The 26386-nt window shown below is 46.1% G+C and overlaps 2 protein-coding genes across 2 annotated transcripts; both read right to left on the bottom strand.

Annotated features, from left to right (window-relative positions):
* Nucleotides 1-1206: 1206 nt before the first annotated feature.
* Nucleotides 1207-13807, bottom strand: Dopecr (G-protein coupled receptor DopEcR). The gene is made up of 4 exons (XM_076325048.1): nucleotides 13657-13807; nucleotides 12806-13025; nucleotides 11606-12035; nucleotides 1207-9697 (listed from the first exon to the last, which is right to left on the bottom strand). Exons 1-4 carry the CDS (start codon nucleotides 13766-13768, stop codon nucleotides 9518-9520), a joined length of 942 nt encoding a protein of 313 aa, XP_076181163.1. The 5' UTR covers nucleotides 13769-13807; the 3' UTR covers nucleotides 1207-9517.
* Nucleotides 13808-13815: 8 nt separating this feature from the next.
* On the bottom strand, nucleotides 13816-26386 carry LOC143153645 (uncharacterized). The gene is made up of 5 exons (XM_076325064.1): nucleotides 26378-26386; nucleotides 26007-26258; nucleotides 25459-25800; nucleotides 23891-24028; nucleotides 13816-14056 (listed from the first exon to the last, which is right to left on the bottom strand). Exons 1-5 carry the CDS (start codon nucleotides 26384-26386, stop codon nucleotides 13895-13897), a joined length of 903 nt encoding a protein of 300 aa, XP_076181179.1. The 3' UTR covers nucleotides 13816-13894.

Below are 26386 nucleotides of genomic sequence, written 5' to 3'. Positions count from 1 at the left end.
CGATTAAACGTAATGTTTATCGATCAATAGGTTCAACTTACGCGTGATATCGTGCAATCTTGAATAATACCGATCGTTGTTTACGTTCCTCTCGAAACCACGATGGGAGAAAAATTGATCTGTAAACGTTTCCGTTGATAGTCGAATTGTTCGAGACGCTTGTACTTCGAAACGTGATTAATTAATTCACCGATAATTTGGACGATGTTCGCCTGTATCCAACACGGTACACCCTGTATATTGATTTGCGTTTTATTTTCATCGCTGAAATGGCTCTTTGAAGCACCCTCGATCTTTCGGGCGACGCCTCGGAACGCTGCTTACGCGAAACGATCTACCGAACGTGGTAATCGCGATCGAATGGGTCGGGACGAGAGTAATTCTCGTCGATCCGATTTTATTATACCCGTCGTAACGAAATTATGGTCATCTCGGTGGCCGAGACGGTTCCGCGTACGTTTCTCGATCTTCTGCCGTTCGATACGCTACTCTCGAGGAGAGTATCTTCGTATGATCGCGATCGACGAAATTTTGTCGCGCGTTTCGTCTCCGGAAATCCGTCCCGAAATTACCGAGAAAGCATCGGAGATCTCCCCGTATAATCGACCACCACTCCGTCGAAATCTCTAGGTCGTAACCTTCGAACGAAAATGAAATATTTACGGCGTTCCGGTCGTGTTTACCACACAAGGTAGCCTCTAGCGTCGCGACGATCATCGATCGTACAACCACAGCATAACAGCGAGCACCCGCTAGTGATCGATCAACCTTCCATTTTAACAACCGCTTAAAATATGCAATAACAGCACGTCCGGTGGTGAGGTACGTTACAAAACTAGTACAAAACTAGCAGCTAGGTACAAAAATGTAATTAACCGTTAATAATGGAGGCCGCCCGGAAAACTGCCAGGGACCAGCTCCGCACATTCTACTTCCAAACCCCCCTCGACTCCTCACTTTCATCCCCTTTTGGTCGTCGTCGTCGTCGTCGTCGTCGTCTTCGTCGTCGTGGTCGTCGTCGTCGTACGTAGTTCTCGTCGTTTTCATTCCGCGTTGCATCTGGAGGGAAAAAAGAAAAAAAAAAGAAAAAGAAAAATAGCAACGCCTCGACCCTTTCTTTGTAATACAGGCACCATTACCCTCCTTTTCTTCTTCAGCGAGTTTCGAAACGCTTTTCGGCCCCTCCCCGTCCCACCCCCTCCCGTCCAACACTCCGTTCCCTTTCCTTATTTCCCCTTGAGCGACTTTAAAGTATTTAGAATCTCGTTATCGCTGAGGAATTTAATACTGCTCGGTTTGGCGGTTTCGCGGGTGCACAGAGACGTGGGCGTTTACGATATACAATATAGTATATTAAACGAAACTCGAGGTAAACGATACGCGTGTATCGAAAGATCTTGTGCTGGGAAAACGTATTCGTATTACAGAGGAGTAGACGGTTGTATCGATATCGAGTAGCGCGAGGTAATCGGGGTAATTTCGCGCACGTGTCTCGATGTTGCATCGACACTTTTATTGTGTTTCTCGAGTGGAATAACGGAGTAATTGTTCGGTGTTTCAGCTGGAGGTGCTTCGATTCAATTTTTTTTTCAGTTGGATAACTTTGCAATGGCATATCATCGAAACGTTCGAATCGATGGAGTAATTTTAAACGCATTCGTACTCGTTGTTTCAACGGAGGAGGACGAAGAATTTGATCTTTGTCGTCGAGTTACAGTCATTTTTAGTATCGTCGTTATTGTCGTTTCGAGCTGAACTATCTGATTTTATTATTTACAATTCTTGCTATTCTCAAAGATGATCGTAGCGGTCTATGGATCGCTTCGATTCGTTCTCTCGGTAGGATCGGTGTACGAAATTTTTGCTGGAAAATAGAAAATTTTATTCGAATATTTCTCGTAGCATTTGCTGCGAGACGAAGTTGGCACAATAACGGCTGTAAATCGAAAACGATGTCGGGATTTTCTTCGCGTTTTTCTCGTACTGGATATTATAACAAGGTGTTACGTACTGTTCGAGATATCTGACTCGTTTAAAATATTTCTTCGATTCGATCGATCGATCTCGTTCGTTGAAATCGTACACGTCGTATATAGACGTTTGTACCGTAAAATACACAACGATTTAATCTTACGTACCGAAACACGATTGCATAACTCGATCGAGTAGGATCTATCTTGAACATTACGTCGGATCGAAACCAGGTACATATCTAATCGTACAATAACCTAGGAATTTGCAATTGAAATAATTCCGAACACCGTTGCTATCTTCGTAAGCTGTCGGTACGATATCCGTAAACAAATATTTTAAACAGCTGCCACGACTTCTCGGTCACCGAAACAACTACTCCGTGTATATCCTCGCGGTAAATAAACATCGAAACGATCGCGAAAAGGGAACGTCGAAAGCTTGGAAAGCTCTCGCGAGATTCTGTTTACCCGAGCACGTCGTCGATACCTCGAAGATGAATACGGGTTACGGTACAACGAAAGCGAAAGCGAGATACGCGTATCGAGGGTTCGCTTCCGGTTCGACGCGAGCCCCAAATCGGTGTGCACCCGAGAGATTGCGTTTCGTAGAAGTTTAAAGCTTGCGACGACGGATCTGGACGAAAGAACCGCGTCACGCGCGATCTAATATGTACACATACACAACGAAGAGACGTTCGGAGTGAAATCATAGCGTTTTTGCATTTTTTTCCTTTTTATTATTTTTGATGCGTCGCGTCCGACCCCGGCTAAAAACCTAACCCGCGACAAGGACGAAGGAAACCGTGACAGACGTTGGAAAAAAGAGGAGAGCTCGTGCTCTTCTCCGGGGGGTTTTTTTTTTTTTCTTTTTCTTTGTTCTTCTTTTTCGTAACAATTTCAATGGAATTATCGACAATACGACGAGCGACGGTAACTTGTTGTTTTCTTACGTGCGAATAATTTCGATGAATCACGCGAACGCTTCCAGGAATCGTTTACTCTTTCGGTACGGTGGTTTGGACGCTTTCACCTCGTCACGTTTAACTCGTCCGCGTTGACAAACATTATTGTACTTCTTATTGCTTAGAAATATTTTTCTTTTTTTTCTTTTTCTTTTTTTCGGTTGTAGATCGCGAAAAAAAAGTTCTCGCCCGCGAATCGTTGCGAAACGAAAGACTTCGTTGTTGCGAGTTTGGTGTGCGAAGTTATTAATATTAATTTTGATTTCTCGGAGGAACGACACCTCGATATCGGGTCAAACGATTCATCGGTGTTCCCCCATGTCGAACAACGACAAAGCATCGATACCGTGACTCGTCGAACCGGCGAGTAACTCGTGCGACATCAACCGTTCGTTCGTGGTAAACAATTAACATGGTACACGCATCGCGACCCTCGTTGGATCACTTCGATACAACTTCCAAACAGACAGAAGACTGTGTCGCGTCCGTACTCCCCGCTCTCTTCTAATCGTTTTTAGCCGGGGTGATATTTTACATAGCTAACGTTTCAACTATAACATAGTGAAAAGTTTGTTTTCTCTTTTCTTCTTTGATTCAGTTCTATAGTTAAGACATCGTAACACCAGAGAACACCCGTCAACCCGTTCCCTCGTTACTCTCCGACGACGATTCGGGTCGATCGATTCATTCGATCCGCGATCGATTTTCCACGATCGATTTTCCACGATCCGTAGCAACGATATTTACCACGAAGCATATCGAGGGAACGTTTGACACCCCCGCGCCATAGTATCCGCGTTTTCAGAGCACCTCCGGGCACCTTAACCCTTCTTCAATTGTCTCGTTATATCAAAATGGCACGATAAATTACCGTCGCGCATCTAATGGTATTTCTTGCCCCAGAACGGAGCGCCCTCTTACGGATTTATTTATCAGAAGAGCCTTACAGATTAGTAAAACACGAAGTCTAGAGTAAAAAATAGAGTAGAAGCTGAGACTTTCTAGACACCGATTTTTTTTTTTTTTTCTTTTTTGCGTATAGATTTCTCCTTAAAGGGTCGATTGACGTTCCTTCAACCGGAAATCTCAGGATTCGCCCGCGTGCTCGCGCGAGCATCGCTTTAGCGTTTAGCGGGAGCAATTTTTGCCATGCTTCTCCCCCTTCCCCTCTCTCTCTCTCTCTTTATTTATCGATTCTTTCGTGCAGCAATTTTTGCAGTTTACAGTAGCCGTGCTCACGGTGTTAAATTACCGCGCTGCGATTAGAAAAAAGACCTCCGAGTCTTTTTCAGTCTCGCAGTTGCAATAAACTCCCGAGTATTTATCAAGATTTTAAGTACACTGTTGATTCTCTCGCACAGGGAATAATTATTCTTTCTCACAGATTTGTACCCGAAGCTATTGGAAATTTACCGAGCTACGGTCACCACTTTGAGCCATTTCCTTTAAAATATTTTTGTCGTACCATCGAGAACAAATTTTTTTCTAAAATTATCGCACATCAAGGTCGGAAATGTTTTACCCGAAAGGATAATACTAAAAATGTGTACAATTACACGAAAGGTGGAAATGTTTCACGAACGTGGACGATGAAGAAACAACGTCGAATGTCTGTCCGGTGTGCAAGCACAGCTACGAAATTAAACGAAAAAGGAGAACGAAGTTTTCGCACCGAACGAATCGGTTCGACGTCGCTGGAATGTAAAACGAATCGAACGCATCGAGAATCTTCTGGCTGGCGATCGAACCGCGCGTAAATTCATCGGGAGGTGTTCATTATTTACGTGGACAATCGAAGCGTCGGCTTTTCGTTCGGGACTTTGACGTACGAGATTCTCTTATTCTTCGTCGCTTTGATTCGCGAACAAACGGTCCGTTCGTTTCTCTTCTTCGTTCGATTTTTTTTTTTTTTTTTTTTCCGGTTACCAGTCGTCCGCGTCGTAGACAATTGAACGCGAGGCTCGCGCTCCGCCGACGCGGAACGTCTATTCGAATTGTGCTCTCTTTCCGTGGACATCACCGTACACCTTGTACACGTGAGTAAATCTCGCTGGTCGTAAAATTCAGACCACCGATGCCAATCTCGAGAACTCGACGGGGGAATGTTTCGATGTCGATGGCGAATGTTCTCACCGCGAGCTCGTAAGTCAAGAGACCCGACGAAAGCTCGATACCGCGCGGAAATAGCTTCTCCTTTCGCGTATTCGGCCACGGTGGTTCTACTCCTCTCGTTCTCGAGACACGTTTCGCGTAAATCGACGACAGAGTCCCTCGAAAGCTGTCCGACGAAGCACCGGAAGCGCATACCGTACCCCGAATTGTAATCGTCGATGCGTTCGCTTCTGAGAAGATCTCAAATCTCGAGACGAATTCGTGATCTTTCAACGACTCGTCGAAGCTCGAATAATATTCACCCAAGACGGAGTTACGATTGAAAATTCAATTTTGAAGTCTAGAAAAATTATAGAGACTCACCAAAGAGGAATTCTAACGATCGAATAATCGATTCTGGTTGACGTCAGTGAATAATATTTTTTAAATATACTCTCAACGTGCGTCAGTTCGTAATTCTTTAACAACAGCTACGTTTCACGGTTTTCGAGCGACAACGTCCGCATGGAAATCGCGTTGCGCGATGTTTGTTAACAGAAAGAGACCGTATTCGGGAAACGAAAGTTTTACAGGAGCGTGTACATCGAGACAAATTTAATTTTCGTGTTTCTTCGATCATCCTTCGACGATAATCTACAATTCTGTGGACAAATGGTGTCGCGCAACGTTGTACGCGGTTCCACGGAGTAGCTGTGCAAATACGAACGTTGTACAAACGTTATCCGAGGTGTGCAAGTGTCGCTATTAAAATAGGGCGACACGACACACGTTCTACAGGGCGTTACATAAACGGTGGTGTCCTCGAGCGTGTATTCAACGCGTAGAAATAATTTGAAAAGTCGTGTGTACTATCTTCGCAGATCCACGATCGTTTTCGCGTTGCACGGTTATCTTGCAAGCGTTCTCTAAAGTGTCATCGAGGAAAATAATTCGCGGGAAACGGTAAAGGTGTTTACACTGGACGCTTTGGATCACGGTACACCTGTTTTCACGGAAACAGTTATCGGCAGCGTTCGACGCGTATCGCTGTTATCGGAAGAATAACGGAAAAAGAAATTAGAAGCGTTTACAGACCACTCGAGCAGATCGTGCACGAGTGTCGAGAGTACTCGAGTGTCCGAGTATAAAGAATTGTTCTGGTTACTAGCTCGATTTGAAACGATCGTGCGTACTGTTCGAAACCGGAAAGTAGACGAGCGGAGCGGCACAGGGACGAGAGAAGTCTCTTCGTTGCTCAAACAACTCGTTCGAACGATCCAATAGAAGCGACCAGGGAATAGTACGCACCAATTGAAATTGTACATCGATGGAACCGATCCATCGCGACCAATTTTATCAACGTTCCTTACCCTTGTGGTGGTTCCGTCTCCGAATAGTACAAACACGTGCGAACCGGAAACAGGACCGTACCTCGCGCGAATTCCTTTCACTTTAAACGAGGTAAATCATCAAAGAAACCGATTCCTTCCTTTTATAGATTCCAAGAACGAAATGATGAAATTATTTCCCAATGTAAACGTTTCGCGAGTCCTGGCTAACTCAAAACTAGAATCACGCTATTGGTACCAATGGAACGAGAACGTTGACGAAAATATCTAGAAGGTTCCTATTCGAAAGCTCGCAACGAGAGACAAAAGAATTGGTTCGTTCCTAACGATACATCTGTGAAATTCAACTCACCCGTCCACCGTTCGTGAAACACCCTGTGGAAGAGTCGCAGCCGCGCGGCGCTCTCGAGCGCGCTGCGCGAACACTTAATTCGCTATAGAACGCCGGGGTATAAACGAACCGCGCGGTTTTATTTATAGCACCGCTTTCTCCTCCGCCCATGGAAAACCGTTTTCGCCAAGTTTTTTGTCCCCTTGTATCGCGTCGCGTCGCCGGCCGGTTGATTCCCGTCCGTACACGCGAAACCGGGCCGTGTTTTAAATTAGATTCTCAACACGAGGGAACAACGACCGGCGGGAATTCGCGAAACGACATCTCGTTACACGGTTCACCTTCGAACGGTATCCTTCGGCCCGGTTCGTCCCCTGTAACGCGAAACTTCGTCACGGGGAGTCGCGAGCTTCCTATCGAAGCTTTTTCGGGCGAGACGCGAGCGAACTCTCACCGTGAAAAATGATCGTTAAAGTTTCATCGACGCTCAAAGCGAAATACCATTCCCGGGCTCAATGGAGGCACACCTGTGCTCATTAAATTTTACGTTTGACCCAGATTTCGTCGCTCGGTCGATAAATCGTTCTCAGAAGCGACGGTGCTCCGCTCGGACCTCGAGATCGATCTCGAACCGAGGGTAACGATCGGATCTCGACCGTGGTCGGGTACCTTTCTCTCACGGACCAGGGGACGTTCTTCGATTTCCGGTCTCGTGGTGTCTATACGGGGTTGAATAGTCTCGTTTCGACTCGCGGGTTAAGAATTGAGAGAAAAAAAGCGAGAAAGATTACGCGAAATTGAGAGAGAGAGAGCGAAAGAGAGCGAAAGGGCACCGATCGCGTCGGGCGAGTAGAGGAGGAAGCGCGTTAAAAAAAGCGTGAGACCCTCGCGATCGGGACCCCCTTCGGCGAAAAAATTCTCGTATCATCGGCGTGTTCTACCACGGGCGCGCGCGGATCGACGCGGCGTCGCATTCGTAGAGGCATCTCCGTTAATTGACCTAGTGTTCTCGTTTTTTGTATTTCTTTTTTTGTGTTTTTTTTTTTGTTCGTTTTCCCGTTTTTGTTCACCGTTTTCATTTTTCTTCCCCACCTTATTTCTCATCGGTTGTCTCGCGTTTGTTTGTTTGTTTGTTTGTTTGTTTTTTTTCCTTTTCCGTGGTTCTCGGTCGGTGTCGTCGGCTTCTTCGCCGTTTTCACTGGCGATCGATTCGGCTCACCGGTACCTCCTCTCCCCTTCCTCGAGCGGCCGCCTCTCGCGGTGGAACCGCGGCCGCGATCATCGAACGAACGAACGAACGACCAGCTACCCCGTCTTCGGCACCGTTTCCGTTCTTCGCCGTACGCGAATCGCCACCACACTTATCGAGCGCGATCTCGCGACGTGTGCGGATAGGCGTACGCCCGGGCCGCGAACGCTCGTCCCGAGATACGAGCGACGTGTCTCGTCGTTCGACGAAGGAGAGAGAGAGAGAAAGAGATAGTGAGAGAAAGAGTGAAAGAGAGAGAGAGAGAGAGAGAAAAAAACCAGCAAAAGTGGAAACAAGAAGAGCGTCGTCGCGCCTTCCGATCGACCGGACCCGTTAAACCCTCGTCCCCCTAACCCTTCGTTCAACCGGTGATTCTCGTTTCGAAGGGAAGCGAGATCGGAGACAGACGCCACCGACGCCGCGTCAACGAGCTCGAAGTCGTTCCTCGAAAGTTCTGGTCGACGACTCGTCGTGGAAGATCGTCGTCGTCGTCTTCCCGTCCGCGCCGCCGGAATTCTAATACGCGCGACCCGCTCCGGCTGAGCTTCGAGATTCTTTCCTTCGACCGTTCGCCGTGCCAGTTTCACCGTCACTTCTCATCGTAATATACTCTTTAATTAATATAAGACTGTAAACGCGTGTGTTTTGTACGTGTGTTTCCGTGTGTACGTGTGTACGTGTGTACGTGTGTAGGTGTGTTCAATTCGACTATATTTAAACTTGAAATCGTATAGAAAAGGGAATGCTCTTACACTTAAATACGTTTACGTGACTCGAATAGTTTAAAGAAGCGAGTAACGCACCCTTATCATCGGGCGCGTCTCGTCCGATCTACCTTTCTCGGTTTCGTACCTTTTTTCACCGTTTTTCTTTTTTTTTTTTTCTTTTTTCTTTTCCCGTCGTCCCAGCGACAAAGGTATTATAGACGAGTACGCGCGACGTGGGTTCGATAAGAAATCGATTTGGAACTCGTCTAAATGGAATCAAGAACGATCGCTAAAATTTAGTCTTTGAGGTCTCGATTTTATTATCATAGCGTTCGATATCTCGTTGATTAGGAGATTGATTTATTGTACTCGGCCGAGCAGCCCACTACCCCGATCGATTTCGCTCGGCTAGGAACGCGTGTTCTATTTCTCTCTCTCGAGGCTCGAGTAGCGAATCTCATCGAGGAGCGAGACTATCTCGAAGCGTTTAAAATCGTACGCCACCGAATCGAACCGATCCGTCTCGTACGACGAGCGATCGTTTCGATCGTGCCCGCGGATTAATTTTACATTTACCCCGGTCTCGACCGCGACGATCGAACGTTTCAACGGTGGTGTGTCGTCGTCGATTCGATCGCCGTAGGAGAAACCGCGTGGCGCTTGCCCGGAACGATGAATCTCAGTCTCAGCCCTCGAAGAAGATCCCCCGAGAGAACGGGCGGCGGAGGATGCGAGAACGACCTCGAACGACCGCGACGAAAAAAGAAGCGATGCTCTAGGAATGGAGCGCGTGTGATACGCTCCCGCGCAAAGGATAAGCGTCTCCCTCTTGTTCTCGTAGGCTGCTTTGGCTTTTTAATCGTCGTCGTCGAGGCCGAGCAGCTCCGGCGGAAGTCGTCTGTGCCGGCAGCACAACGTCAGACAGAGGACGCGAGCCGCCAGCCGAAACTGTGGGCTCAGGGTTCCAAGGACCACCGCTTTCCAGAAACTGTTCGTCACACCCAGCCACACCACCGCGAAGTGCAGAAACGGTACCTGAAGCGTTAAAAACAAGCAACGTGAATCATTTACGTTGACAGGAAACGTGAGACGGCACTGTCTCGGTCTCGATTGTTCGAAACTCGACTTTGGTTCGTCTCTAGGTCGGGTTGGATTGGTTCGACTACACGCGATCGGTGCACGCTCGACGTAAATTCGCTTGGCTGCCCAAGGTTGTTTTTTTGACTATAAGCAAGCCTCACGAGTTACTTCTCAGCTGTGCCGTCAGATGGAGCCTCTTGGGTGACTTTCACCTCGGTGCTGTCAGATGGAGCCTCTTGGATGACTTTCTCCCACTACGCTCCAAGACCGTGTATATACGGTTCGTTAATGCGATTCGATATCAACGTTACCGCGATAAATGAGAATTGAACAGCGACGGGTAATAGATTGGTCGAAATTCGCATCGATCGAGTCGACGGGATTCTTTTTCTTCGTACTCTAATGTATCTAGTTACTCGAGGTAATAGGTTATCCTGTGTAACGAACGAATAAAAATTCGTACATCGATTCGAGTATATCCGTTTCGCATACTTACAATGAAAATGAGAAAATAAATCGTTAACGAACTCGACGTAAATTCGTACGATGGAAATGATTTATTATCGATCACCGTTCAAATTATTCTCGACTGTCGATCGATTCGTTAACGGATCAAAAATCCACTCCAACTCGAATCCGATCGAAGTTCGCGAATAAATTATGATAGCTCTGTTCGAACGAAACGACGCAAGTTCGATCGAGAATTAATTTCATCGGCTCGAATCTAACGGTGCGTTTGATCGTTACACGGTCGGAATTTTAAACTACAAAGGCAAATTAGCCAACCGGAGTCGAGAGAAACGTTTGCCCTCCTCTGATTTGTGGCCGTGTATACCTGTACTATGGTGACAGAGACAGAGTAGGGAAAGCACCTTAAGCCCTGGAGCTTATGTTGGACAGCACCGAGCTACGCTATACCGTACTACCTGTTCAGTTAGAGCGGGTACTACGTGTACATCTTAAAGCTTCCTCGGGCACTCAAAGCCACGAGTTACCCGTATTGTTCTATATTACGACGCCTATAGCTTCAATTTGTTTCTAGGAGGACCTGTTTAATACGTTGCATCATTTACGCGATACAAGCGACAATGGACGTTTTCCGAGCATCGTTGGAACGCGAACCGCGAAAATCAACCTAGAAAATGCACCCACTCGAATGCACACAAACGTGCATCGTATTATTATTATTCTGCGCTCGATAAGTTCACGAATGTACGTTAATTTATTTTAATTCGGTACTTTATCGATTCTTTACGGTTCCTACAGCTCGCAAATGTACTTTGAACGAAGGTGGAAGAAAGTTGTCGAGAAAATCGTTATTGCGTGGTACGATGGAGTAAACTTTTCGCGAATCTATTTTTCTACGAACGTTTCTGTGCACGTATCAACCGTATTTGCATTTTGCGGTAACTCCGGTTACTTTGTCATTGACACCCAACATCTTAACCAAATCATAAAATGTACCTGGATGGTGCAATAATTTAAGAGAGACAGTTCGATTTTAAAACGCAAAATTCTATTTTCAACTAAAGTCTTTCGTGCTGTACAGCAATAATCGAGTTTCATTTTGGAACTAAGAACCTAACCGATCCGTATACCACCTCTATTCGTACCATCCTCGTCGCTCGATTCGACGTTAGGTTAAACGTGGAAACCTAAAACCGAGTAACTTACCGAACTCGGATCTTTCGCGAGTTTACTCTCTCTATCGAAGAACACGAGTCTCGAGACACGAGATTGACGAATCTCGCGATTCGACGTGCTTAAAATTCACAGTGATCGTAGATCTCCAAAAATCTCAACGTTTCTACGACATCGGTCCTCCTCTAACCATCACCGTCAATAAGTGGCGATTCGATTTACCTGAGGCGGTCCGTTAACGACAGCGTATATCCGGAGACCGGCATACGGTGCCCAGGACACCCAGAAAGCCATCACCAGGACAAAAGACATGATGTGACTCGGATTGCTCAAGTTCTCCGAGAGCGCAGTCGCGTACTCCTTGTCGTGAATCAGTACACCGGATCGTAGCCGCCTCATCATCGTGAAGATGTAACAGTAAGTGTAGACGATGGTGATGACCGACGGGCCTAGCACGAGGATCGACAACGTGATGGTGTACGCAGCCATGTTTCCCCAGTCCAGCATACAGATGAACGCCTCCCGATCGAAAATGGGTTTTTGGAAACCGAGCAACGGCGGACAGCACATCATCGCCACGCTGATCCACGTGAAGACCATCCAGCATTGGCATCGGGTCTTCGTTTGCACGGTCTCGTATCGCAATGGTTTTCTGCCGACCGAAATCGTTCGATTACTCGATGGAAGATTAACGAAGTTCCGACGAGACGAAATTGCTTTTGAATTCATTCGTCGTCGTACGAAAGGTCGATCGGTTGGTAAAATCACACGCGAGGAGATCGAAAGCATCGTTGGTGACTCTCCGATAACCAGACCGTGTTGTTCGAGCGTTGGAACGTATGCACACCGTGTCGTAAAACGTCGATAATGCGTCAAATGGACAAAGCGAGTTCCCAGGCAGATCGTAATAGACGTCCGGACGACTGTAATCTCGAAAACGACTAACCTTTCGTTTTCGTTCGGTTTTGTTTTGAAACGGCATTACCCGACGATAGGGCGATCGACGCAAGTATTAGGTCGTAGAGACTGACGGTGAAATCGAAGGTATTTAATATTCGTCTCGAGTGGTAATTTCTATTTACTCGCGCATTATTGTTTTTATTCCTTTCGATGCAGGGGTGCTCGCAGAAATCGAACGTTCGAGATGTATTATACGAGGCTCCCTGGGAGTGAAGTGTTCCGTCGTTGATTCAGCTTCTCGAGACTCGATCAGAAATGAAAAAAACTAAAACTGTTCGCTAGTGTTCGCTTTGTACGTTGTTCCACGGACGCGAAATTACGAACGACGTTGGAGAACGTTGTCGCGGATCGTGGAGAGGGGCGATTGTATTTTATTCGACTTTGAAACTCCATCCAACGTGTGGAGAAACTTGTAGGCTGTTCTAATCGGAAGTAACGAGGTTCAATCATACTTAAACGTACCTGATGGCCAAGTAACGATCCACGGAGATCCACATGAAAGTGTAGACGGATACCGCCCAGAGGGTAACCTCCAAATAACCAACGAGACGACACACGATGTCCCCGTAGACCCATCTTCGTACCAGCGCCGGATACACCGAGAGCGGAACCACCAACAGACCGCAAAGAAGGTCCGCCGATGCGAGAGACAGCAAGTAATAGTTTATCACCTCGGAGGGACCTACACGATGCGACAGTCATTTGTATTTATCGAGTAGGTTCGCTGTCCACCGAACGTTACGTTCTCTTTTTTATTTTTGCAACCGTTCCGCCGCGACGGATCGGAGAAACCTCGCTCCGAATGAGATTTGCAACAAAGTTTAAAAAAAAACCACGACGACAAAGTACGCGAACAACAACCACCGCGCGAACGTGAAAATTTTGCGCAAGGTGCGAAATAAACTTTTATTCACCGATACTGGTTACGGTAATATAAATTTGGATTTAGAGGGCAGAGCAGGTACTTGTTCAATCATTTCTTTATCAGTATAACGTACGCAATAATATACCGTAACTCGATGTCTCGATACGAATAAATTCGATGGAATAAAAGTACGTCAGTTAATTCCTCGAATACGAAGATACATATTGTTCTTAAGCTCTTAGCAAGGACTCATGGCAGTTAAATATTTATTATACTCGAAGAAGTAGAGCACAAAATCTACGAGAAACTCCTATACAAAATCGATCTTCGCGGTTGAAAAGTATTCCGCGCGATATTTCAACCGAACCGCTCCGAATTGAATTTCGAACGTCGACTACTTTACAACGTTCGTTCGTGAGAAGAATTCGTGTTACCGTGAAGTACTTACCACGGAAATTAAGGTAGGTGGCGATGATGAGGAGATTCGAGAGGATGATGGCGACACCGACCACGAAGATGAGGCCCGCCTGCATGAGAGCCTCCAGCGAGGGCTCCTCCATGCCGCCACCCTTTCGAGCTGCATCCCCCCCACCCGCCCTTAGGTGCTGTTACCCGTCACCCTCCTCGTCAAGACCCTCTAACAGCCAGGTGCTAGGCCCTCCTTGTAGCACGCACCTGGTCCGGCTTCACCTCCTGGTTCTCTCGTCTTCCTCGTATACCTGTCCTGCCGGAAGCTGTCGATGCACGACCACCGACGACAAACTTTCACGGTGTCCTAGGCGAACGCGCCTTCGATAACGAGGTCGTAACTTCGAGGATCTTGATGGAGGATCGATACAGATACGTTGCTGCAAGCATAGAACAGAACCGGTGACGTCGCGTTTAGTTTACGACCGCGTCACGAGCCGCGGATCCGACCGGAAACGACCGTTAAGAAGACCACGATCGCGACAATGGTCGATACGAGCGTCGACGAAAACGAGCAACGACGAAGAGAACGAAAGTGATCGATGACGTGGAGGAGTTCGTTCGGCGTGATTTTTTTGATACACGTTGGGACGAAATGGCACGATGTCAATATACACGAATTTCGCCAGAGAGTCGATGCATTGTTTCTCGATCTCTGACACGTGTTGCGCTTAATGCTGCAATCCGATTGCACTCGAAATAGTATTTAAATTGTACGATTCACGAACGAGGAAAAATAATATAAATGAATTTTTTTTAGGGTCGAATTATTTTTTCAAAATTAACGGAAATTCTAAACGTATGTCGGAATGTTCGTTGCGACAATGTTGCTGTGTTCGTTGGAAAGTTTAGATTGGAATATTTATTCATTTTTTAGCGGTTATTTCGGTGTTGGAATATTTTAAGTTAAAAAACGTGCCTGCATGCGCCAGTATGTTCGAAAAGGTTAAAATACTCGAGCAGCTGTGGCTCCCTTCCTTCCAATTAAATAAATTTTTTTCTAATTAATGGTACGAGCAACGTCTAAAAACGAATTGAAATTAATATCAAGAGTTCTCGACTAAATTTACCAAAGAGTGTAGCTCGTACGTAATTGTAGCTATTCGATTAAACTCGTTTCGTATAAACGGTTCCGTGGAATCGAAAATCGTGTAACCGGGACACTCGAAAAAAGAAAAAAGAAAAGGAAATTACCGATGAGATTAATCAATGACGATAAAAGTTCTCTCCAGGCTCCGATACTCCTTCATACATATTCCAACGATCCATTAATAATTCTGCGATCAAAGGGATCCTCCTTCGCGAGGTACAAACAGGAACATTGTGCATTACATACCGTCGTATGTTCGAGCAACGATATTATTTGTAAAAATACGAACTTTTCAGAGCTTTCGAAGGCATCGATCTGTACGTAACTTAAACCATTAAGAAATTGTACGTATCGAAAGTATTCCGTACCGAGGGCTCGAAGAATCGATATTTAAATCATCGTGTACAAAGTTCGAGTACTTGAAAATTCGTCGCAATATTATTTCTTAAATCGACAATCGCGGCTACGAAATTATCCGTTTGCTCGACTTTCTCCACGTACGCGTATAAAATAATCGAATCGTGTCGGTATATGCAATATTTTCCTACGTCTTGTAAAAATTTCCAAAATTTAAAAATTGACCTTTGCACTTTTAAAGAGACCACTGTTTCGTTGCTACGGTTCGTTCGATAGCCGTACCCGTACAAATTGAACGAAAGTTGAAATCGGTTGTTTGGAATAATTAGAAAAACATAGAATACTGGAAACACGCATTGTACGTAATTATTTTCAATGTTTTTCGCGATTGGATTTCTCAACGAGTTGCGAATTGGCGTACGGGACCTCGATGGTCAACGTTCGGTAGTTAGTTTCGATACGGTTTGGAAAAATCGATCGTCCGTGCCGGAAATAGCCAGCGTAACGACTCGATGTTATCGTTTTCGATTCGTATCGGTGGAAATGCGGAACGAACGCCGTCACGTTGGATTTCGTAGGACATACGCGGGGTTTACGTCGTGAAATTTCACTCGCTGCCATCTTTCGCGGACGACACCCGCAGATAGGATCGTCGTATTTCAGAGGCGGAGCGTGAAAATTGAATCCCGGAGGGTAGATAGACGGGATAACGCGAAGGGTGTGCATCGCGTCGTTGAATACGACCGCGACTCACCCTGTTGTCCATAGTGTTTCCCCTTTTTATAAAGTTTCTCGCAAGAGCCACGTAGCTCTGTCCACGGCCAGTCGAAACTCGCATGGTCGGTACGCGCGTCCTCCATCTGGCTATCGACCGCCATTCATAATTCAGCCGAGTCGATCCTGAATGGAGGGCTATATTGTGTAGCATCGCGTCGCTCCGTGTATCATGCTCGCCGAATTAAAGCGGAGCTTCTGTATTTTATCCGTATTTAGAACCGGTGCAACCGTGAGCGAATTTTCGTCGGTGGAAGTCTGCGAGCGAACGTGAAAACAAATGAACCGTAGCACGGCGCACGGGAGGATGCGTTCGCGTTCCCTAAAAATAGAATCCCATCGAATTGTTTACCCAATTCCTCCCTTGACCGTTCTCAAATAAAGTACGATCCCACCGAGAGAATCGCGGCCAATACGGAAGAGTTACGGGCGCAACCGTTCGTTCGCTTCCGTTTCGATGAGCGACTCGGCAATCTGAAAGTAAGATAACTTTTTAACAACTTCTTTTTCTCATCGTTCACCGGAATAATCTAACTTTCACCGCGTAACTATAGATCACGGAACGAGAAGGACCGATCTCACCGAGATCGACGATGAAACGCAAAAAAGGATCTTCTCGAGCCGTTACCACGGTTCGTACACTCTAAATTCGCGGGTTATAGCGCAAAGTAACACCGTCCCAATATCTCAAGGTAATTAACGTTAACATTTTAACTCCTACGGATCGAGTGTACTGGACGACGTTCCGAATGTTCGCCGTTAAGGAAAACACCTGTCGCGCGATTCTTCTCCCGTTGTGCGATTTGTCCGTTGGTTCGCGTGTATTTTTAATCGTCGAGAAAGAAATCGAGGGTACTCGGGACCGATTACGCTGCGACGAGGTCGAATAACAGACGACCGCGAAGAGATTGGCGAGACCTTGCCCGCGGTCTCGGGGAAAAATGATTTCGCATCGATCGACGTCGTGCGAAATCTACGATTCTCGATCCCAAGGTAAACGTCGTTAAAAACCGCTCAAAGCGACGCTAACGCGCACGACGATCATTAAATCTCGTCCGGTACGTATCCGCGGACACTTCTTACGGAAGTTTACCGCGGAAACGTGCCACGTTGCTTCTCGACGAGTCAATTATTCTCGAGCACGGGCTCGCAGAGTCGATCGAATCGACGTGGACTCGTGGAAACCACCGTTAGACAACGTTCCCGTAACGTTTACGAGAGTCTCGTGAAGCGGACAGTCGACGCGGTGCGTCTCGTAAACCTCTCCGTAACCCACGACGAAAGTTGATATTCGGATAGATTGCAAACACGGCCGTCTCCGTCTTCCCTTCAGCCCCCACGTTCGTGTTATCGCGCTTTCTATCGGATTGGCTTTCAGCGGGGTGATCTAGAATCAACCCCCGACGTGTAAATCGTTCTTGTTCCCGTGGCTAACGTCGTGTAACCCACGGACACACGCTTTACGGGCAAAAGGTTCGTCCTCGCGTGACGTAAAGCCACCACGGCTTTCATTGCCACGGCATTGAAAAAGTAACGGTCGCGTTGTCGTGACATTTCAATCAGTGTCGCGGGAGCACAATGCCGCGAAATTAAAGCAAATTTCACTTTTACAGATTTCCAACCGGATAGGAGGGGAACGTCACGTAACCGCGCCGGAAGAACCGCGCTCGCGGAGGAGAACGATCCGAAAGGAAAATTTTTCGTAAATTTTCCATCGATCGAATCGGATCGAGACGAGTTCAATCGGTACTATTGTTTGGCGATTTCTCTTTCGATTGTGAACTCGAAGGATAGAAATGTGATGCAGACGATTGGAAGAATTTCTTGCAGGTAACGATCGTGTGGAAAAGGAGCTCTGTAATTAAACACGAAAGTAGACGATTTATTTTGTATCAAGCGATACAGGGAATTTTCCATCAATTGTCTACGTCCACGAATATCTGTCTCCGCTCCTAATCGAGGACCACTCTCCATCGAAAATATTCAAGAAGCTCGAAACGATTTCGAAGATGCGCGTCGCGCGTTACGTTAATTCCGTGCGTTATCGTTGCGCGAATGAACTTTTAATCATCGGAGATCCGCGGTCGAAAGTAGACGAAGTTTTCGTCCCGAACGTTCGGTGTTTCACGACCGAAGTGACGTAAATTATGGAAGAGCGTAAAGTGGTCCACGGGGAACTTTGTATAAAATTAGCTACACGGTGATCGTGTTTAAGCACGTTGGATATCAAATAGTTACGCGGCTCGTGCTAAGAATCTGCGACGCAACGCTGGAACGATACGTACACGTTGTACCGGCTTGGAAGTGTACCGAGTATCACGAGGTCCGATTGTTCGTACGAAAATTTACAGCGCAAGGTGTCTTCTCGTTTATTCCGTAAGGGTCTCTCGGTATCTTTCGCGCCGTTGGTGTTTCGAGTTAATATTCATCTTGTCGACGAATCGCGTTGAAAAAGCTGTATCGCCGGTACTATCGATAACGTTATCGTCGGTAGCTACCCTGAACAGCATCAAACGGGTATACGATAACGACTCGTTAAGGAGATCTCGATCCGGATCGACACGCAACACCGTGCGACGGTCGAGTCTCTTACATAAAAATGGTGGGCTTAATGAAGCCCCGGTCTGGTAACGCTCGGATTTAGAAATTACGTTAGAGTCGACGCTCCAATGCAGCTTCCTCCGTTGCCTTGTAACGGTCTTATCGCCGGCGGTATTCGAGGGCACGTGACACGACCATAACGGCTCCTTGCTTCTTCTTTTGTTTCCAAACGACTGTCGCCAACGGTGGCTACAAAGTGGTTTCTCCCGGGACGGAATCAAACGCTACGAATCCGATTCTTTTCCTCGGATCGTCGCATGCCGTATCGTACGCCATCGTAGACGCAATTACGGACGGAACGAACACAGAGGGAACACGAAGTCGTTGAAATTGTATCTTTCACGGCCGTACACTGCCACTCGAATGGAAGAAACAGCCTTGAATGTTTAATTCGAGTGTTTAACGTTCTTTTCGTACGTTCGATATTATTTTCGGTCTCGATCTTCGAGTGGGTACTAATCATTCGAGACGAATTATTTCTCGTCGTGACATGAAACGAAAACGTGACAATTTATCGATACAACTGTTGCTCGATAACGAAAGACTGGTGTCGAGGTCCGCGCAACGGTAGAAAACGATTAGAATGTTAATTTTTTCGAGAGAGTAATTTGGAAAGTTTTCGTATTTCTTTTTACGAATTGTATGCAATTTGTATCTTGTATTGTACGGAAACGTATTATACGAGAGTAAAATTTTGAACGAAGCTAGTACTTGTACGTGCAAAAAGGTTTTTGTTTCTATAAAAATTGAAGGGTGCTTAAAACTTTCGAGCGGCTGTATATATCATAGTCCCAAAGAAAAGTAAAAAGCAAAATATGTAAATTTTAAACGAGTGACAGAAAAACTATTTAGCATTATACTTTTCTTTACATTGAACAAATCATTTTTATTGCTCGCGATAAGAAGATACTTCGGTATTCAAAATATTTGATTTCTACATTCGTTATCTAATCCAGAAATTTGTGAACAATATTGGCGTACTTTTTCCCCTTGATGATGTTTCATATTTTCTGTAAAATGGCCACGTAAATCCGATAATTGAGAATTTTTATTTCCTCGCAGTGATGCGGCGTAGCAATTATGTGGTATCGTCTGGTGGAAACATAAATTGCACCACGAAAGTAAATTCTTTTAGAAAGAGAATTTACATTTCCGGGGATTTAACTTCAAAATTAATCTCCACTTATTAGATCGCGCCGTACAGTTTTATTGCGGGAACACTGATTCGTAAGAATATAATCCTTTTCGCTGAAAGCGTACGAATTGTATTCAATTAAGGTACAACTTTAATTGAAGCGTTTGAAGAGAGGTGAAAACCCGGAGATTTTGTTTAGAAAAATCCGTAACGTCTCTGTAACACCACGGAGTATAAAATTGCACGGGAAAATAGAAATAACATTTTCTAGAGGTGGCGTACGCAAACTGAAAAAAAAAAGAGACGAGATCTTTTTCAGGTCTATAACAGGATCCTTTAAATCATGCCTTAGTCAAGTGCACGCGTACTCGACAGCTTTTCAAAGTCAATTGTCCGGAAAACGAATCCCCCCCGTAGAAAGGAAAATTTATTCTGTCATTTCGACCCATTTTTTTCTTTTCGCGAAGTGGTTTTTTTTCTGGCAGGTTATATCACGATTTCTACGTTTGTCCGTTACACATTCTGTAATTATTGAACGCAACTTGAACTTCGTTAACAAATACGTGTACCGGATGTTTTCTCGTCAACGAGACCTAGTTTACGATTAAATTCAAAACCGAAGAACGATCAGAATAACAAGCTGTAGAAATTTTTGTGTTCGATCGTCACGAACTTACTTAGCTCTACATCGAGTGCTCGAAATGACAAAGTAAAGAGAAACGAGCCGCAAAATAGTTAGTTACAAACAATTCCGTGTAACCAGTAATAAAAAGCGCAGTTCGTCGAGATTGTATAACGCGCGTAAAAATAGTTGTAACTTAAAAATAAGGTGAAAAAAAAAATCATACGTTCGCTGGAACTTTTTCCATTATTTTTTGCTGCAGGATCCAATCCTAAATTGGGCCACCATGCATAATTTAAAAAGTTTGAACAGTGGCCTATATAGTTTTAGTTGAATATTCGATTGCTTATAACTTTCATTTACGTGCTTCCACGACCATCGATCAATAATCCAATTCTGAAATTTTCATTTACACCGTACCTGTTTGCACTGACCGATACTATTCCATAAAAGAACATCGATTTAACGTAATTGGTAGTCGAACAATGGGGTAGATGTAAGAGAAAACGACCGAGTGCAAACTATTTTTCGTGTTTGCTCTTTTAGAAGATATTCAAGTCTAACGAGTATCTCAATTTGAAAGCCACAAAGGGTTGAAGAAACAAACGTCTGTGAGGAACTCGTTAAGTCGAATAATACTGTCCTCTACAACATACTTTACACTGTCGCGTGTAAATGCTAAGAGACGGTTTGACAAATCTTTCTGAAATCGCTGTTTAACGCTATTGTATTTTTACAAATTTAGCGAACCAAAGAAAGAGTTTTAGAAAATTTACAAAACTGAAAACCTATCGTTCGATGTACCACTACTAAGCTTTGGAAAGGTTTTTCGATATTCGTGACCTTTGCACGTTGACGTTTTCGGTACAATTTGCATTACCTGACCAATATTAGTTTCAATGATATCGTAGTTAAAATAATTACACTAATTGCACATCGTAACGCAATAATGGTATCGTGCTACGGTAAAAATAATTACTTTAACTTTTAAGTTACGTGGAAACGATATGCAGTCAATTGCATCTTGCGCGTTTATCGCGCGTATGCAAGTCGAGTAGTGTCGGAAAACCGATCGACCGGATTACAAGAACCCGAGAAAATTACGTGTGCCATTAACGATACTTTCATTCAGGGGCAGGGAGTATCGACCAAACAGAAATTTACGAAGAAACACTTTTATTGCTCACCGCTGGATCGAGTTGTTTGAAAACATTCTACTTTCTTACTGCAAACTCGAAGTCGAAAGAAGAACGGAGTAATCGCGTATCGATGGACGAGCAGCTCGTCACGAAAGTGGTATAAATCCGTTTAAAAACGAACGAAGTTTCAGCGAGGATTATTTAAAAAAGATTTGTCCACGAAGAAGTTTCAACGTCGATTGAAATTTAATTGCTGCTTGAAACGAGAGAGTCGCGAAGAATGTTCGTTGTAAATTATCGATAACGGTAAACACGAATAATTATGGTCGCACAATCGGTTCGATATTTTACATTCGTCGGCGTACGAACAAAAACATTCCCATTCTTCAAAACGAGAAAAGCGATCGTTTCGAAAGCGACGCCGGTCCATTTGTGCTCACGGGAAACACGATTTCCTTCGAGAAACGTCCACAACCTTTAAACGCTTGGTAAATTTACTTATCGGGATTTACCAACAACGTGCAACGAGACCATTAGCGCTTGTTAGCATTTTTCCGGTTAATCGAAATGCAAAACCCTTTTATATCTCTGTAACAGAGATGAATGGACTTCGCATCGCGTACATTACCGTACGTATCTCCCACGGATACGGCTCGACGTGCAATAATTTTATCGTCGCAGTTTCAGGGTCAATCGTAACAACACGAGATAACACGGGCCGCAAGAAACTCGGTATAAAAGCGAATTGCCAAATGTAATCAATTCCCCCCGTGGATTTCCATCCATCGTGCTACAAATCATTTTCGTGCGCGTCGTTCAAAAGCGTATTAATCCACACGGCCGGCTTTATTAAACCTTTAAATCGCGTTACGGCCCCGTTGGCGTCCCGCTTTCTGAATTTTGCCCTGTATAGTAAAAGTGATCGCGCCCTCCGTCACGCCGGTTTTGCACTGTGTGCTTCAATTAATGAGAAAAGTTCCGCACGGAGGGGTCCGCTTATCGATATTCTTCGTTCCCGTGAATGCGTCTGAAGCGCATAATTAAGCGTCGGACTGCCATGCGACGAGCAGCCGAACATTTTTTCAGGTCTACAAACAGGAACAAAAGGGGAAAGGGAAACAACGACGAAACGAGCAACGTGGAAACGCGCACCGGATTAAAATTGCACCTTGTTATTCGACGATCGAGCCCCGTTCCTTTGTTGCGCGTTGGCAATTTCATCGTTTCAATTTCAATCACGGGCGTCGAACGAAAAATGAAAAATTAGTACAACGGGGAGGGCACAGAACTGTTTCGAGTGCTCTCACCGATACTGTCGCGAGTCTGCACCGGAAACGGGCGCAAAGAACATTCGATTTCGTTCGATTCCCCTAATTCGACTACGAAGCGATACTTAAAGGTTGGTCGCGAAAGAAATTCGTATCAGGATGAAAAATTTCGAACGACGAGTAACTGATGAACGATTTTTCACTCGTTGCTCGTTACGCAAGAATAAGAATTCGAATTACGAGAGAAAATTTAGTTACGCGTTAACGAACAAAAACTCGAACAGACTCTGCTTCGCGAACGGACAAAATACTTTAATAATTTTGAACGCGTATCGGGAGATTCCGTGCAAACCCGTCGCTACTAATTAACGAGATTTTATTTCCTTAATACGCGAGCCACGATTCATTGCAATTAAAAAGATAACGTATACATTGAATAATGTAATTTTTAGATTCAAGTTATTCACTCGAGACCGTATTATTATTTCTTTACTTTTCAACGTATATAATCTTCGTGCAATAAAAACACATTATTATCGTTGTTGTTATTATGGTTTTTTCGTACTCCGAAAGTTCACAAAGAGTACAGTTTGTTTAAAACTTTTACTCCACTACTCTTCCAAACGTTTTCATCTTATCTTCGTCGAGTCGTAACTTTTTTTTTCGTTTTATCCACTATTTACCATTATCTTTTACTTTTAATTAAGAACGGAATACGTATATTTGAGACAGACGCGGATAAAATTTGATTCGAACAAAAGACGACCGTATCAACGTACACCAATTTATTCGCAAGGTTTACTCGATGAGTGAAACTTGAATTATTAAATATTGTGAAATATTTGACGCTATAACGCAAATTATAATTCAACGGGTAACGCGTAAAGAGTTGCTCATCTTTTATTCATTCGACATCTTCATTTGAATCGCAACTTTTTCAATTCCTATTTCGTGGTTAGGTTTCAACGATACTAACTTCAGTTTCTCTTCGTCCCTCGCGTATTTACGTACTTTTCGTAGAAACGTTTCTCGAAATTCTGTTCCACGCTATAATTTCGCCAGGCATTCTTCAACGTTACCTTTCGTTCCTGCTCGCGATCCAAAACAATTCCAAAAAAGGCAACCGATCCAACGTGAAACGGCGCGAGATCCCGTTAAAGTAGCTAAACGACAACTCGAAGGATGGTAGGGTAAATCAACCGACTGAAACTTACTCGTCACGACTCACCCTTGCTCGCGGTACTCTCCTAACAAGAATCTGATCCGAAGATCTCCCGTCTTTAACTACTTTCGAATCCTCGTTAAATCCTCGCGTTCCCGTCTCTTGGTATTTCCCTTCACAGGACGATCCTGTGCCCCCTATCTTCTATCCGCAGGAAGAATCACTTTCGAAATTTCGTCTCGACGCGTCCTCGAACCGTGATCGATGCTCAACGCGTTGATTTCGCGTCGAACGATGAGCAACGCGAATACCTTTCGCGGCTCGACGACGATCGGCGTGTATAACGGGCAACGAAAGTAGAGTGGAAAAAAAAGGAGCGAAATGAAAAACACGAGGGAGAAGAAAACGAAGGCGGTCGGTGGTAGAGAACGAACGAAACGCGAGGTCGGTGGCTTTTTTCCAGCACTTCGATAATCGTCGAGGCAAGAGGAGGCCCGATGACGCCACGGGTCCGCGAGCGTAGCTTCGGGTAGCGTCCTGACGCCGGCGGTCTCCGTGTAACCAGCGTCGCGTCGCACCGCGTATAACCGCGGCACACGGTGACGTGCACACATATCGGGCGGCCTCTCTTGTTTAGTTAACCGAATATTTGCCCAATGATGCGCATGCCGTGATAAGCTGACGGGAGCACACATACAGGCCCCAGCGAGTCAATGTACATCCGGCGTCGGTGTACGTGTATCTGTGTATTTTCCGCTCTCCTCGCCTCGTGACATCAATTTTCGAACGCGGCGCAGCCGTGTGTACATGTGCGCGTATATACGTGTACGTGTGTATGTGTGTGTGTACGAGAGCGAGCGAGCGCCAACCGTGTTCCATAACCCCGCGCGTACGAGCGAGGAGCGTGTGTCTGTACGTGTATGCGCGCATATATCAAAGGAAGCCGAACGTGGGCCACACTGTAAAAGGGGGCTGAAAGGGTTCAGCCGTAGAAAGAGAAGGAAACGAATGCAAAGCGAGACGGGCGAAGAATGAACCGGTACGAAGAGAGACGGTGAAACGTTGGCGAGAGCTCGCGCGAGCGAGACAGGACGCGAAAACGGGGGTGAAAGAGCAACAGCGAGAAAGAACGTCAAAGGAGCCCATTGTCCACGGTGATCCCCCCCTCTAGGAGATGTCCATTCACGTTTGATTACAAACGGAGGAAGGATTCCATTATTCGGAGGATTCCCTATCGTATAACGTTCCCGAGGAAGGTATGGTGCTCCCCTCCTGCGGCACGGTGCAAACGAGTCGTGGTCCCGAATGCAAACGAGTCGCGGTCCCGAATGCAAACGAGTCGCGGTTCCCGCCGTTCGATGCCCACCGCGCACCGGTCCCGTCGCGTGGGCCCAGCGCGAGACACCGAACCCTTCACGAACACGCCGAATCGCCTCGTGGTCGTGCGAAACGTCACGTCGCGTACCAGACAACGAACAAACGAAACAACGAACCGCGAAACTCACGAACGAACGAGACGCGGTTGAGACGTGTTACGCGTAACGTCCGCAGCATCCCTAGATCGTAGGACGAGCTACTGCCATCTTTGCCCGTTTTTATTCGGCGATTCTAGCCAACAGTCCGGTGACACGTACCTCCTCGATTTCATCCTGATCTCGTGCACCAGCTCCGCCAGCAGCGCTTCGAACGCCGCCAGTCTCCGGTCTGGGTCTGGCCGTGCTCGCGCCACTTTTAACCCCCCACGGTCTGGTTGGCTCGCGACAAGAGGGAGAACGAGACGGAGCGATCGAAACAGAGCGAGAGAGAAAGACAGACAGGTAGGGATAGAGCGAGAGTGTCAAGGGACGGAGAAAAGCAACGCGACACGAGGAGTTGACGCGAGGACCGCGAGAAAACAGCGAGGACACACGACGCGCGACTCGACTCGACTCGACTCGACGCTGAGCACACGCACGTACGAGATGAGGTGTACCGAACTCGCGTTAACGAGACAACAGCACCAAAGATAGAGAGACAGAGAGGGAGAGAGAGAGAAAGAAAGAGAGAGAGATTGAGAGAGACAGAGGAAAAAAACGGTTCTTCTTTCACGGGACGAGAGTCACGGCGGGCACATCTCCCGCTGGAGACACTGTGGTCTCTCCTCCGATGGTTCACGGTGACGCGCTCGCGACGCGAACGAGACGCTCGAGCAACTCGTACGAGACGCGGCTGTCAGCACGTAGAGCGCGCATTTGCGCTCGGCCGACCCGAGCTGGGCTTTACTACTACCGCCTGAGTCCGCTTCTTTCCCTCGGCCCGGGAGCCGAGGCGTCGATACCGCGACGACGCTTGCGCGCCTCCCCCGATCCACCCTTTCCCACCCGGGCATTTTCACAGCGCATTGGCTCGAAGCCTGCCGGCGCGACGCTACGGCGCCCTGCACGAACGCTCTCTCCTATGCCGCGTCGTCGTCGTCGTCGTCGTCGTCGTCGTTGTCGTCCCGATACGCCAGTCGATTTTCGGGCAAATTCACCGCGCGTCGGATGGCCCCTTCGTCGAAATTTCCTCTTTTACACCCCCCAT

Source organism: Ptiloglossa arizonensis, chromosome 13, assembly GCF_051014685.1.
Source record: "Ptiloglossa arizonensis isolate GNS036 chromosome 13, iyPtiAriz1_principal, whole genome shotgun sequence".
Taxonomy (NCBI): domain Eukaryota; kingdom Metazoa; phylum Arthropoda; class Insecta; order Hymenoptera; family Colletidae; genus Ptiloglossa; species Ptiloglossa arizonensis.
Note: the sequence above shows the minus strand (reverse complement) of the source record. Positions and strands in the feature narration are given on the sequence as shown.

What these genes read in the sequence shown, in the direction of transcription:
- Dopecr (XM_076325048.1), bottom strand. Translation starts at nt 13,768, where the DNA reads ATGGAGGAGCCCTCGCTGGAGGCTCTCATGCAGGCGGGCCTCATCTTC. An exon ending in GATCGTTACTTGGCCATCAG is followed by an intron (nt 12,036 to 12,805) that starts GTACGTTTAAGT and finishes TTCGGTCGGCAG; the next exon opens with AAAACCATTGCGATACGAGA. An exon ending in TCGTTAACGGACCGCCTCAG is followed by an intron (nt 9,698 to 11,605) that starts GTAAATCGAATC and finishes TTAACGCTTCAG; the next exon opens with GTACCGTTTCTGCACTTCGC.
- LOC143153645 (XM_076325064.1), bottom strand. An exon ending in CTCGTACGAGTTGCTCGAGC is followed by an intron (nt 25,801 to 26,006) that starts GTCTCGTTCGCG and finishes CGTTAACGCGAG; the next exon opens with TTCGGTACACCTCATCTCGT. An exon ending in GGAGAGTACCGCGAGCAAGG is followed by an intron (nt 14,057 to 23,890) that starts GTGAGTCGTGAC and finishes CTATGCTTGCAG; the next exon opens with CAACGTATCTGTATCGATCC.